Consider the following 16,052-nt stretch of genomic DNA (forward strand, 5'->3'; position numbering starts at 1 on the left):
CAAGGACGAACAGACAAGGTACAGGGAATAAAGATAATACTGAGTGCTGATTGTGACTAGATTATATTAAACTATGTACAAGATGACTAGGTCTGTTCGCACCAGCGGCCAGGCCGTGATTCATTCACGTAAGTGACTAAGCTTCTAAGCTCTCCTCGCGCTCGCCACGTCGTGGTGCTCCGCTACGCAGCGCGTCGGGCCGCGTGTGGTGGTAGGAGGGGACCGCCACATACAAACATCGGGGCTATATGGAAATCGGTGTAGTCTAAACTTACTTGTTAATTATTAAATTATAAATAAATTAATGCTCAGTCAACATCGCTACAAAGTTGCGCATGCGTAGACTGCATATATATACTGTTAATTATTATTATATTATTTTGATGTGCATTCCCGCGCCGCATTAAATAATATGCTGCTGCCGGTTATTATAATATATCGTTTCAGATTTCAGTAATTGCATTGCATTAATTACTATACTCCTGCCAATTATTTTATTATTTTTTTATGGATTCCAGCGCTGCATTTAATAGATGCTGCTGCCGGTGTTCATGAAATATTGTTATATATATATATATATATATATATATATATATATATATATATATATATATATATATACACCAGCGCTATATATGCTAATATGCTGCTGCTGAGTATGAGCTATAATAATTCTAACAAATTATAAAATTTCTTTGTATACTATATTTTTAGTAAAAATTTTATTTTAATTTTTTGTATTTAGTACTTTTATTATAGCATTGTTAAGTAATGACACCTTTAAATTTTGTCTATGCCTAACTCTTGAAAGAGCAACGTATAATTGACTATGACTACAAACTGGTGATGGCAAGTTAATACCAACTTTATTATATGATTGTCCTTGTAATTTATTTATTGTCATTGCGAAACTGAATCTTAAAGGAAATTATTTTCGTCGCATATTTCTTCTTGATGATAAATAAATTCTTGGTATTAAAAGCATTTTTCCAACATGTCAACGTTCCTGTCAAAATTTCTGCTTAAATCGTAATACAATGGTTCCAACTTTTAATACCAATGTATGTGGTGGAAGTCCATTAGGTGTTAATGAATTAAGAAATTCTGTAACATAACATCTAAATTTTCTCCATTATCATCTTCTGCTGTATCCATGCTTAAGGGGACCTAACCACCTTAAAATAATGTTTGTTATGCTGTCATATTTAAAAAAAAATAAATAAATAAACTGATAGATGTTTAAAATACATTATAATATATGTTATACATAGTAAAAACGAAAAAAAAACAGTTTTAAATATTTTTTGTATGGCCTTATATGCTCAAAAATAGCTATACTAATAAGCATACTGTTTTTTTACTGGCCGCAGGATTCAAAAGCACTGGAGCATCATATTAAAACAAATCAATAGTTATTTTGTTTGTTGTGAGTGTTTTCATGGTCCGAGGGACTTTAAAAAAACTGTGGGATTTTAAAAAAACAGCTAGCCGTAAAAAGTTTGATGGAATGAAAGTCAAAATTTTTGTATTTTTCTTGATTTTATTGAAAATTTTGACTATCGCTCCATACAATTTTTTAAGGTTAGCTTCTTTTTCAAAATCCCACACTCGGACCATGAGAACACTCACAACGAACAAAATAACCATTGATTTGTTGTAATACGATGCTTCAGTACGCTTGAATCTTGCGGTCAATGAACAATACTTAATCATCTCAATATTACCTTTGTCAAATAACATTAAATATCACAGTTATAAGTATTTTTACTATTTTTTTATTAATATTACATTTTTGTTCAATATATATCACATTATTCACTTTTTTACACTTTTGCAAACTTTTGTGTTCATCACTGACTGAGACTACTAATAGCGACTGGTATAGTTCAATACTTTTTTGATAACTTCTCATAATACTTTTAATTATCTGACTGCGTCTCAATACTTATTAGACCTCTGAATACGCCAAGCCAAATCTGTAAACACAACATATAATCTTAGAATGAAAAATTACAATTAAAAAATTTAAAATATTGTATTTGTGCTTTTTATACACGCCCCTTACAATTAAAATAAAATTTCAGTATCCGCCACTGGCATATTCATTATCAGCAGTGGGAATATTCAATTGCCTTCTCAATCTTCGTGCTTCTTTTGAATTCATTTCTGTTTGTTTTTCAGCTTCCTTGATACGTAATTGGTCCTTTATCACTGCAGCAGATAATGCATTTTTGCCAGGTTCAATATCAAGGTTAGACATGAGAAATAATAATCCTTTCCAGCCAGTCGAAAACATAATGCACGTTATATATGCTGATATTTCTAATGTTTCAAGTCCAACAAAATCAGTCTTTGGTGCGATATTCCATAAAACATTATTGAAGGACTCGTTAGCATTCTGCGTCTGTTCACCTAAACATTTTCTAAGAAACTCCGGCTCAGACAGTTTTTTAAACACATCTTCAATTTCATCTAAAATTGCTTTTGTTATTGCTGGAGGATGGACATAATCTTGTTCTTTACCTTCTGCTAATGCCTTTTGATATTTGCACCAAGATCCGGATCCAGTAGTACAGTACATATGTTGGAGATTTTCATCAGTCGAACCTTTATGAAAAAAATGACCTAAATTGCTCTGGTCATGTTTTCTAAAGAATCAGAATTTCCTCTGATAGCATTTCCATAATATGTTTGTAGTTCGTTTATTAGTTTATCGTCCTTTTCCACCAATTTTCTTTCTATCGGAAAGAATCTTTGATTTAATTTTTTCTTTTAATGTTCTGAGTTGCTTGCCAAAACGTTTCTGCACGTGGCCACAACACTCTTTCTTCGTAACTACTACGTGATTACCATACGGCTTTGCTTCCAAAATTTTTGAGAATGTTGAAAAATCTCCATCGCCCAAGTAAGATACATATTTTACATCATACTTTTCTACTGAGCGACGGAAAATATCCACAATGGCTGAAGATTCCATTGATCCGGATGAGCCAATATGATTTTTAGTGCACGATGGTAAGTGCGCACTAAACCATTCTTGCCATTCTGGAGTCCCTTCAGATCCATGAATTTTTTCATATAAATTGCACTGTAAACAGTATGAGGAAAGCACATCAATATCAAGGATTTTTCCACTTTCTTGTCCAATACTTGTAAAAACACCATTGTAAGATCTATGACCTCGACGCTGCCATGTACCATCACCTTGAACACCTATGTTTCGTGTAGAAGCTACAACTTCGTCTGGAGTATTTGTCAACTCCGATTCATTCTCTGACATATCTTCCTGTTCTAAATTTTCGATACTCAATCGATGAATAGCTTCTTGATTGGAATCATCAACTTCAACAGTTTCTTTGCTTGAATTTTGAGTAAGTTTGATTTCCTCTTCAACGGCATCAGACATGAATTTATGAGCAACATCACAGGTAACGTTTAATAGCTGTTTTCTGATTTTAGTAAAACTTGAGTTTTGCACTGGAGCAGGAAAATCCATCACTCCACAAAAACTTCTGGGGATTTCAAGGCCACCCCCAACTATTCTCATGGCAAGAACACTACGTCTGTTTAGTTCATAAATATTTGATTTTTTACCAATTTTATTGCAATTAAAAAAAAAGTGTCATGTTTACACTTATCACAAGAAATACTATACTTTCCACCTAATACACTACAACTTTCTTCATACATTTTGATATTTCCACCACATTTACACACTAAATTATTTTCAAGAATTGTAAAAAGAAGTCTCATATCAAAAATCATATAACCTTCAAAACTGACCTGGATAGTAAACAGAAGAACTTTTTTTTTATAATTCTCATTACAGACTTTTGGATGTTTTCTTCTCTGCCAAGATATCTTTTTTTAGCAATTTTTGTATGACAGTTTCTTGAATACATTTTATATTTTTTATTAAAAGCAGAAGAAACCTGTAGCATAACATAAGTATGTCAATATTAGGCTACGTATGCATGAAAAAAAATTCCGTAACTACTAAGTTGATTCTACAATAACGCGCTATCTATGTATGTATGTATACACACTCGCACACACACATACATATATATATATATATATATATATATATATATATATATATATATATATATATATATATACGCGTGAAATGAAAAAGAATTTGTACATGCAGTACTAAGGCAGAGTCTACAATAACGCGCGCGCTATGTATGACATGCTAATTATGTGTATGTATGTGTATATATATATATATATATATATATATATATATATATATATACTAGGGGGTACCCCCCTGCTCGCTCCGCTCGCCAACCCTCACATTTTGGTTTTTATTATATTGTATTGATAAATAATAAATTGAGTATAAAAAATGTAAATATTTATTTATATAAAAGTATTGTAAATAATTAAAAAAGGACAGTTCATCTGTAGATAGTCAATTTAGATAGTAGATTTTTTTTTGAATTTAATCTTGAAATCATATTTTGACTCTCGTTTTTATTGTCTGATATATTCTGAAATTAATGTAAATAAATCAATTTGGTATTCAAATAGAAATTCATTTTTTTACTTAATAACCAAAATATTTTATAATAGATGATTTAAAAATGTTACCTTTATGATAAAAGGTAATAGCTTATGTCTTTACAATAGAATTTCAAAAGAGTGGATTACCACACGCTCATATTGTAGTTACGCTACATACAAAAAACAAGCTCATGACACCTCAATCTATTGACAAATACATTTCTGCTGAAATTCCTGATAATTCAGATAAAGGTTTACAAAAATTAGTAATTAAATATATGTTACATGGACCACATACAGATAAATCTCTTTGCATCATCAAAAATAAGACTATTTGTAAAAAAAATTTTCCAAAACCATTCCGCGATATCACCATTTTTAAAGAAAATGGTTATCCTGAATATCGAAGAAGAAATAACATTTCACAAAACTATACTTATCGAATTAAAAAATTTAGAAAAATTATTCCAGTTGACAACACAATGGTTGTTCCTCAATATTGTGCATCAATTCAAAGTATTAAATACATATTCAATTATATTCACAAAGGTGGAGATAGAGCATTATGTAAGATGAAAACAATTGAAAATCCAAATAATTCTAGCGAAGAAACTCCCATAGTACATGATGAACTCACTCAGTATGTAGATGGTAGATATTTAAGCCCAATGGAAGCTGCTTGGCGTCTACAAGGATATCCTCTTTGTGGTAAATACCCGCTGTAGAACGTTTAGGAATCCTTACAAAAGATCAACAACATATAGTTTACGAAGAAAATAAAGAATTGCAAGCCTTAAACAATAAAAAAAACACTTTAATAGCATGGTTTAAATTAAATAAAATTGATGATTTTGCAAAAACACTTAAATATGTTGAACTGCCTGAATATTATAGATTTAATAAAAAATCAAAATCTTGGATAAAACGTTCACGTTCTTCTCAATACAATACTATTGATCGACTTAATATCGTATCACCAAAAGATACTGAGAGATTTTTTTTAAATTAATACTAAATCGAGCAAGAGGTCCAACTTCATTTGAAGATTTGAAAAATCATAAAGATATAGAGTATCAAACATATAAAGACGCAGCACTTGCAATGGGCTTAATAGAAGATGATTCACATATTTTTATTATTTTTGAAGAAGCTTGTCACATCATGTTACCATTTCAATTACGTAAATTTTTTGCATTGTTTATTTTAGCAGAAAACATACAGGGTAATACAATTTGGAAAAAATTTAAAAATTATTTCACAGAAGATTTTAAGACAAATAAAGAGAATAATGCTCTATCTCATATTCAAATTATATTAGAGAATGAAGAAAAATCTTGCAAAGATTTCAGTTTACCAGAACCAAATAGTATTATTAATGATGATGCATCTATAGATAATGTCTTACAAAGTGCCGATATCTTTAAATGTATGTTTGATCAATTGACCGATGATCAAAAGGCAATTTTTGAAGAGTTAGTTGACAATGAACACAAAATTTATTTCATCGATGGACCTGGAGGTTCGGGAAAAACGTTTTTATATAAAACATTAATTTATTATTACATGTCATTAAACAAAAATGTTTTATCAATGGCATGGACTGGTATCGCATCTATTTTGTTACCTAGGGGATTGAGTCTGACAAAAAAAGATTAAGAGAGGCAGATTTAATAATTTGGGATGAAGCTTCAATGATACCTAAAAAAGCTTTAGAAATTATTAATCGTACTTTACAAGATGTATGTCGTAACGATATTCCTTTTGCGGGAAAATGAATAGTATTAGGAGGAGATTTCAGACAAATTCTTCCAGTAATTAAACATGGATACCGAAACTCTATCATAGAAGAAACAATTAAATATTCAACTTTGTGGCCTCTTTTTAAAATCTTGAAGCTCAATAAAAATATACGTTCGAATAATGTAGAATTTTCCTCTTTTTTGTTAGAAATAGGAGAAGGTAAAGTCGATACATTTGAAATTCCTCAAAAATGGAAAACTACCGATGTTTGCAATGAAATTTATAAAAATATTAATTTAGGTGCTTCCGTTAGTAGCGTGATCTTAGCTCCTCATAATAAAGACATCAAAATTTTAAATAACAAAGTTCTAAAATTATTACATGGCGAATCAAAGACATATTATAGTGTAGATTATGCAACACATAAAGGAGTAGATCAAACAGAGGAAAATATTCATTTAAATTATCCAGTTGAAATGTTGAATAATATCAGAGAAGGTCTTCCACCACATAAACTTAATTTGAAAGTAAATGCAATAGTGATGTTAATTAGAAATTTAAGTATTACAGATGGTTTATGTAATGGCACTCGTTTAAAAATTACCAAATTATATGAGTATAACATTGAAGCAGAAATAATTACAGGCGAAAACATTGGACAGAAAGTTTTTATACCGAAAATTCAAATATTTGATTCAAAACTGTTTAGTCAATTCTTAGGGTTTTCGGTCATTCGATCGAATAAATTATTATTCAATTTTTTTTTAGATTTTTTTCAAATAAAAGACATGTATTTATATTAACTTCTTGCTGCTTTTCAATTTCGAATTTTAAAATTATTTTGTAGACATTCAAATTAGTATGCAAACATAATTCTTTTTAAAATTATTTTACAAGAATCATCAATATACACAATGCAGAACAAAACAGAAACATAAATGATCGTTATTAACAATAATGAATTAATTCCATATTATTATAGGTCATAATATAATAATGTCTAATTAATTTATAAATATTAAATGATTATTTAACATATTTACTTAAAAAAAGATTCCATTGAGATTTCGTCCTGTTAAAAAATATAGAAAAAAATCAAGATTTATTATCAAATTAACTACGTGTTTAAATTTCTTTTTTCAATATGAATACGTAAAATTAATTAACTGATAAAAATTAATAAAAGTTAATTTTTCTTAATTATATCATATTTTACGTAATTCAACGGCGAAAAATTTAATTTAAATACAAAACTGATTTGATAACAAATTGATTAATATCCATTATTTTTAACCAGATATTATTTAGATTAAATGCATAAATTAAAAATATTAAAATGATTATAAAGATTGTAAACTTTTTTTAAGTAAATATGTTTCGGCAAGATGGAGGATGGTATTAGGTGGAGTCTTAGGGGAGGAAGACTGGTATCTAAGATTCCCGTGGTTATATGGCTCTAGGCGATGATTCCACGGTTTTTTATTAAATTATTATATAAAAAATTCAAACTGTTAACAATAGATAATTTCTAACTTGATATATATCCAAATCAATAGTATAATTTTATTTACTAAATTAAACTATTGTTCATAGTAGCCTTTATTTTATATAATTATATCATGTCATATAATTATGTAAAATAATTGGCGAATTTTTTAAATAATAATTTTAAAAAAATCAACGCGCCTGAAACACATTGTATATCCATATTATAATGTGCTTCTGACAGTACCTCTTAGGTGGTGTGGAAATCTGTCGTTATTATCTTCTCAATTTAAACTTTAACCCATCGTTATACCATTTTTCCAATAAAGGAAATTTTGTCGATCTTCTTAATTTGATTATAACACATCATTATACCATTATTAAAAAAATGGAACTTTTGAAATCTTTTTGACTAAGTTTTATAATAATCATTTTAATATTAATAAAATTGATTTAAGAGGGGCTTGCGGAGGGGGTGTGGAGGGGCTTGCGGAGGGGGTGTGGAGGGGCCAGCGGAGGGGGTGCGGAGGGGCGCGGAGGGGGGCGGAGGGGGGCGGAGGGGCAAAGAGCTCTAAAAATAACGTAAATTTTGAAACGATTTCACGTGAAAATGCGGAGGGGCTACGAAGGGGCTGCGGAGGGGGTGCGGAAGGGCGCGGAGGGGGGCGGATGGGTGCGGAGGGGCGCGGAGGGGCGCGGAGGGGTTATTGATATAAATTTACACATGCATCTATATAATATAGGAAGATATATATATACATATATATATATATATATATATATATATATAAAAGTTTGTATGCGCGCGTATGTGTATAATTGTGTATGAATTATTCTTTTACTGACTTTGATCGTAAATTTCATATTTACCGGAAAAACATTAATTTTGCAATAAATAATTTCCTTAAATTTTCTAAACAAAATAATTTTATGCAAATCTGATAGTGAAAACGTGATCAGCGACCCCAAAAACAGTAGACAACCGATGTTATCAATTTTTTATTTAATTTTCAAAAGTCGGTTTAAGGTAGTTAGGTCCCTTTAAATATTTGACAGCTTGACCTTCTACAATGTTTAAAATTTTATTATTTATAGAGATTACATCACTATTTTTAGGAGCCAAAATAACTTTATCACATAATGTTTTATCGTCTGTTTTTATCTCTCGTCCAAAAATTTCAGTTATAAAATATCTTTTTCTTCCGTTATTATATCGACAGGAATTTCAAACAATTGATGTTCTTCTTTATAAGAATTTTTACATTTTCCGTCGCCTACATATAATAGCCATTGCTTAAAATTATTATCATTATTGGAAACACGAAGATTTTCATTAAGTGTCATGCGTGTGAAATTTATTCATAAATGACTATGCCCTGCTAAAAATAGTCCATAGAAATCGATAAGTCCTCTTATCAAATTGAATGGCAAGTCTTATTAATCACAATTTTTGCAATAAAACTCGATTAAATTAGATTGGGTCAATGGGAATCGATTAAAATCTATAGAGAAATTAATGGATTTTAATTGCTGTTTTCCATCTATTTATTTTAATTATTGTTTTTCATATAGAATTACATGATTAAACGAACTTACCTGTAAGTGAAGTTCTATCATAATTGTATGAAGCGCCTCTTCCGAAATGATTAACCGTAGTACCCCCCCCCCCCCCCCCCCCCCGATGTCGCCACATATTCAACGCTCAAAAGAGCGAAAATACCCCCACCACGCCCCGCGGGACCCGCGTTCTCTCGCGCCCGCGTCGCCGTTTCTCGTTTCTTTGTAGCTAAGCCGTAACATCTAGATTCGGGTCTTAACATTTTTGTTGAGAAAGGGTAAGTTAAGTTTTAACTTCGTGGTTGGGACTGATCATTTCGGAAGAGGCGCTTCACACAATTATGATAGAACTTCACTTACAGGTAAGTTCGTTTAATCATGTAATTGTATTACGCGCCTCTTCCTCGTGATCAACCGCAGATGATCAAATGCTCTGTGATTATAATAACTGTGCATAGACTTGTTTTATAAAATTACTAAAAAATCTTTTATTACTGATAAAACAATAGAACAAGAGTTAAGAGCTTATGATTGCTCTTCCAAACGCATCGTTAGGAACAGTTAAGCTTAAATTATAAAATTTCGCAAACGTGTTAGATTTGCTGGTTCAACCTGCAGTTCTTCGCACTGTATCTATATCGATACCTTTCCTTTTTGCCGCTGATGTGGACGCGTGTCTTGTTGAATGCGCAGTGAATACGCTTGTGTCAATCCCGCTGTCATCGAGTACTTCCTTTACCCAGCGGCTTAAGGTTTGCGACGTAACTTTACGATACGGTTTTTTAAAAGAGATAAACAGTGAGTCATAAACAGCTCTCTCTAATATTTTTTGTTAAATCTAAATAACACTCAAGAGTGCTAGATGCGCAAACTTTTTTGTTTTTCTTAAAAAAGGTAACACTAAGCACGGCTGCTTTTTATTTGGTCCGCTAGTTTTAATGCGATCTGTTATTTTTATTTCTACACATTTATTTGAAACTACTATATTTTCTATTTTTATTAGAGCAAACGTTTGCATTCTATGCCCTGTTACTAATGCTAATAATGCGATTAACTTAATCGTTATCATTTTAAGCGAAAGCTCTTCATTTTTTGGTAATGACGAGAGGTGGTCCAAGACGATTTTTGGGTCCCAAGTCGAGTCGTACTTGGGGTTAGACGGACGAATCTTAGAACAACCTTTGAAAAAGCGCTTCATGCGTTCGTCTTGAGCCATCTCTGGTCCAACCAGTAATGAAATAGCTGATCGGTAACAGTTAACAGAGCTGTGTACAGCGCCTGATTCAAATACCTCTGTTAAAAACAATAAAATATTTGGTACGGAGCTCTCAAATGGACTAATTTCCATCTTTGCGCAGAAATTCCACCATTTCTTCAAGCAACATTCGTACTGTTTGTACGATGACTCCGACAGTGACGCTAACAAAACTTGCATCGATGATGCGGGAACTCCTCTGATCTCTAGACCTTCCCGGATAAGATTCCTACCACCAGGGTAGTTTTGTTCCAGAATAGATCCATCGATGGGCTAAAAAATACAAGTCCCTCCTTAGCTGGAGTCTCAAATGTGTCTGAGACTAGCATCGAACGAAATATCGGATACCAAGGCTGCCCTGGCCATTCCGGTACAATCATTATGCCGTGCGCAGCATCTGTTTTTATTTTTTGTAACGTCCTTAAAATTATTGAGCAAGGCGGAAAAGCATAGAAATAATGATCGCTCCAAGAGATAGTAAATGCATCGATAGCTATACTTTCAGGGTCCCTTTTCCAGGAGACATATCGTTTGTATTTCGCGTTTGATCGACTAGCGAATAAATCGATTTCTGGCTTGCCGAATAGCGCAACTATTTTCTCAAATGTCACATTAGAAATTTCAATTTCTGTGTTTGACTGTAACCTTCGCGACTCTGTATCGGCTTCTCTGTTTTCTCTAGAAGCGATATATGTAGCATAAATCCAAATTTTCCGTTTTTCGCATCATTGCCATATCTTTTTTGCTAAACTATTAAGTTTAGGATATTGTATTCCGCCCATGCGATTAATATAAGAAATAGCTGTCGTGTTGTCAATGTGTAGCAATATAGCGCTTTCTCGGTTATCTTTAGCAAACATTTTTAAATCAAAGTATGCTGTTAAAAGTTCTAAATGGTTTATAAAATTAGACTTCTCCTTTTCTTTCCAATGACCATTTGCTCTGTGTCCGTTGCAAGAAACACCCCAGCCAGTAAGGGAAGCGTCGGAGAAGATTTCTAATTCATAATTGGAGTTTCTAATGTGACCAATCGATGCCTTATTTAACTGTTTCCACCACTGTAACTCTTCGATTACATACCTTGAGATTTTCATAGATTTTTCATAACTACCACTGTTGGCTTCGAGGGCCAAAAATTTTACTCTTTCGGAAGCTTTTGTGTAAAGCCAGCTATATTCTATTGCTGGACAGCACGACACTACAACTCCCAGTATCTTGGCAAATTTTCTAATTTTTATTTTTTCATCAAGCTTCAAATTTACTAATTGTTTTACCCGTTTTATTTTATCTTCTGGAAGTTTTAACATCATTTTAGTTGAATCGTAGATAAATCCTAAATATTTGCAATTTTGACTCGGAGTCAGATTACTCTTTTTATAGTTAATGATAAAACCTAGTTTTTCTAAAAAAGCTACAGCGGTGGAGACATTCTTAAGGCATTCTTCGTATGATATTCCTAAAAGTAAAAAATCGTCCAGATAAACACTAGATAATAAGCCTAATTTTCGTAAATACGAAACAATCGGTTTCAACATTTTTGTAAACACGAACGGTGCTATATTTAAGCCGAATGGAAGACAAGTAAATTCATATAATTGATTTTTGAATCTGAATCGCAAGTACTTTCTATCTGATTCGTGTACTGAGATCTTAAAAATAACTTTTTGACTGTTTTGGCGTCTTCGATTTTAAAGTGACTTGTAAGAATATATTCATTGAGCTTTTTCAAATTTAAAATCAGTCTATTTTCCTGTCCGTATTCCTGATACGAATTCACCGGGAGACGATTCGCATTTACAAATTGCGCTCTTCGTTATCAATTCGCTAAGTAACATGGAAATTTCGTGCGTTTTTTGGCTATTCCAGCTTTTCGCTTTCGGTTCTTTAGATTGCGCGGGCTTTTCCTCAAAGGGAATTTTCAAACCCTTAATCCAAGACAAGATTTTCGGATCTGACGTAATTTTTTGCCATTCGTTGGTGAATAATTGCAGTCTGCCTGCTACTTGACTTACAGTTGGCTCTAACGCCTTTGATGTCGATTCTCGCGGTCTCGATGTCTCCCCGACCGTGATTGAAGATGCTGTTGATTATTCATATTCTTGTACTTCTCTGATCAGTACCCGCTCTACGCCCTTCTCTGGCGATTGTCTCGTTGACGGAGCGGGTTGTTCCCGTTTTTTGAACCCTGATTGGGTTTTTGAACAAAAATTCTCCGTAAACAGTTTGGGCGATAGCGTCTTTGTAGGCAGCATTTATGTTTGATGAAGTTAGACTTCGACGAATCATAGCTTCGTCTCGTTGCAAGTCCGCTAATAATTTTGATACATCGTTGAGGCATTCGATGACTGGCAAGTCGACCAAATCTTTTCCGTTTTGTATTAGCGTCATTTCGGCTTTTCCAACAGCTGCGAGAGAGGCCCTGATTTTTTGTTGTTTTGAAATTATGCGCTCGTCTTTTGCAATGGCTGCCTGCGGCATAACACGCTTTATTTCGGCGTTAATTTTAGGTGGGTCATAAAAGAGACAGTTCTCTGGAGTCGGGTATTTTTTAATAAGGTCAGCCCTTTCTTCCTCAGTTAGCCCATACGTGATGACGTCTTTGCCTCGGACTGCTAGCTCGGCATGTAAAGGCGGAGCGAGAATTTTTTCCTCGTGAGTTCGTTTTCCAAGCGCGGATAGTACCTCTGTACTCAATGGCGTCTCTTTCTCACCGCCTGTCGCGCCATCTTTCCCCGGCGTCCGTGATCTCGTGGATGAGCCTGACGATGTTGAGTCGTAGCTATCGTCTGTAAACGAGAAAAGAACCACCAAACGGTTGCGTAAGCTTAATTGCCTTTCACCGAAGAAACGTTTGAAAAGAGTTATGAAAGAGTGTATAGGTTAGCGCCTATAGTCATTCTCAGCAGCAGATGGGTTAGAGCCCCCTTGCTGATCTCTATTCGCAGCATAGGTATTCGCGCGTGATTATCCTTGAACGTATACGTTATGGATTTTGCAAGTTAGCGCTTGCAATTTCAAACACGCTTTTAATGTCGAGCGATAGCTCGGACGTAGGTTAGAGCCTTCGTCCTATATTTTGCTTGTATATGGTTCATACAAGATTTCACTACTTACAGTAGCTATCCACGGAGGACGTCGGATAGCTTGACGAGCTGCTGTCATGGCGTCGTTTTCTGTGGCGTCGCTTCTCTTTCTTGTGTCTTTGTTTCCTCGTCTTTTTTCCCGAGTGTTTGCCATTGGTGATTTTTTCCTTGAATCTTCTACCAATCCTTTTTCTAACCTTCGAATGCAAGTGGCTTCATCGGCACAAAGCGAAGGAATGAGAAACGGCGACACGGGCGCGAGAGAACGCGGGTCCCGCGGGGCGTGGTGGGGGTATTTTCGCTCTTTTGAGCGTTGAACATGTGGCGACATCGAGGAGGACTGGAGATACTACGGTTGATCATGAGGAAGAGGCGCGCAATACAATTGAATCGACTTCTATTGACCCCTATCAAATTTAATCTAGTTTTAATGCGAAAATGGCGATTAAGACTTACCATTCAATTCAATAAGATGTCTTATCGATTTCAATGTACTTCTATGGACTATTTTTAACAGGGCCCTGCTAAAAAAAGTTTATAGAAGTCCATAGAAATCAATAAGACCGTTTATAGAATTGAATGATAAGTCTTAATCGTCATTTTTGCATTAAAACTTAATTAATTTTGATTTGATAGATAGGAATCGATTAAATTCTATATAAGTCGAAATAATGATTAAAATAAATAGATAAAGAAAATCAATTAAAATCTATAGAATTTTTTCTAGATTTTAATCGATTTAAATTGACCGGATAGAATTTAATCGAGTTTTATGGAAAAAAATGCGATTAAGACTTGCCATTGAAATCGATAAGAGATCTTATCGATTTCTATGGACTATTTTGGATGATAATCAATGTTATTTAGAACTTTTAATAATAATACAAAAAAAGTAAATATGGCTGAAGCTTGCAATGACAACATCGTCATATTACCTATCAATACAATTAAAAAAAAAGCAATACTTGTAGATGTAAATTCTAATAAATACTTATGCACTTGATCGAATCATATTGAAATGCAATGAAAATTGACCATAGAAACTTTACCATAAATAACTTTTAAATTGTTGCATTTTGATATTATCTATAGTATGATATACAATGTTGATGATATGATAGCTAATGTATATACAAATAATGTAAATAGGATATATCTACCTATATTATATAGTTATTTTGGGTATACTCCCCCCGCACCACCACCCCCTACAGCCCCCCCCCCCCCCGCAAAATAAGGAAAAATTTCATCATTTTCCATGTGATTTGAATAATGTGAAAGCCTCCCCGCACCCCTGTAGCTCATTTTATGATTGATTAATTATTAGTACCACAATAATTTTTATTATTAATTTAACTCTCAATTTTACTTTTCTATTTTTTCCACACCACCCATGAGGTAATTGTACTTACACTTAGCATTGACTTTTGCTTTTGTATTGTTGACACTTTAATGTGCTTATACTTAGCATTGTCTTTTGCTTATTTATTGTTATCACTTTCAAGTGTTTATACTTAGCATTGTAAAAACTTTATAAGAGTATATGTGTTCATTATTTATTGAAATTTTAACAAAAAATAAAGTGGTATCCCCAATAGGCCTAATCCACTTTTTTTTAATCAATATAGCTGTTTTTAAAAATAATATAACTGTTAAATTTTATTTTGTTGTTAAATTGATGTGATATACAATATTAGCAATATTCAAAATATATGCTACATAAGCATCGGGATCATTAATCAAAGATTTAGATATAAGATATTTTTTTACGTAGTTTCAAAATACGTTGAACATTTAAAGTTATATCAGTAGGAATTTCATCTAAACTAGAAAAATGTTGATCAATTCCATTATTAAAAATTTCATAAATTTCAATCTTTTCATTGAATATATTCGCTTCATTTTCGTCGTGTTCTTGCAGCAAATTAATCAAATAATTTTCATAATTTACCTCATCGCGTTCATGTTCTGTAATTTGATTATTTACTTCATGTAAATAATATTGTCCATTTGGATAACAAAATTTTGAACCTGATTCCATTCCATGCTGAAATTATTTTTTATAAAAAAGTGTAGTAACATTAAACATATTAGTGCATGATTATTTTATCAATTTCTGTTAAATCATATATTTAAAAAATCTCGTTGCTAATTTTCTATGAATTAAAAAATTTTTTTAATCAAAAATTTCATTTCAAACTATGTTTTTAATTTCTGAATCGTTTTCATTTTCAATTTGAAAAAATAATTGATTAGGATTTTTGCATCTAGATAAAGCTACATACAATTGGCCACGAGAAAATAATGTTTTTTTTTAAGTATAATTCTACGTTATCGAAACTTTGACCTTGAGATTTATTGATAGTCATAGCAAATGCTAAGACTAGAGGAAATTGTTTTCTATATAAAATAAATGGCAA

The 16,052-nt window shown here is 32.5% G+C and overlaps 2 protein-coding genes across 3 annotated transcripts in view; both read right to left on the reverse strand.

The window, feature by feature from the left end:
- LOC100118566 (coiled-coil domain-containing protein AGAP005037) overlaps positions 1-16,052 on the reverse strand; it is a 1,551,999-nt gene that overhangs the window by 1,510,217 nt on the left and 25,730 nt on the right. The gene's annotated exons all lie outside the window — the stretch shown is intronic.
- On the reverse strand, positions 1,610-4,021 carry LOC116415810. Its single transcript, XM_031921147.2, has 2 exons — positions 2,066-4,021; positions 1,610-1,976 (listed from the first exon to the last, which is right to left on the reverse strand). The coding sequence occupies exon 1, from the start codon at positions 3,545-3,547 to the stop codon at positions 2,711-2,713; it is 837 nt and encodes a 278-aa protein (XP_031777007.1). The 5' UTR covers positions 3,548-4,021; the 3' UTR covers positions 1,610-1,976; positions 2,066-2,710.

This window comes from Nasonia vitripennis (genome assembly GCF_009193385.2).
Source record: "Nasonia vitripennis strain AsymCx chromosome 1 unlocalized genomic scaffold, Nvit_psr_1.1 chr1_random0005, whole genome shotgun sequence".
Classification (NCBI taxonomy): Eukaryota; Metazoa; Arthropoda; class Insecta; order Hymenoptera; family Pteromalidae; genus Nasonia; species Nasonia vitripennis.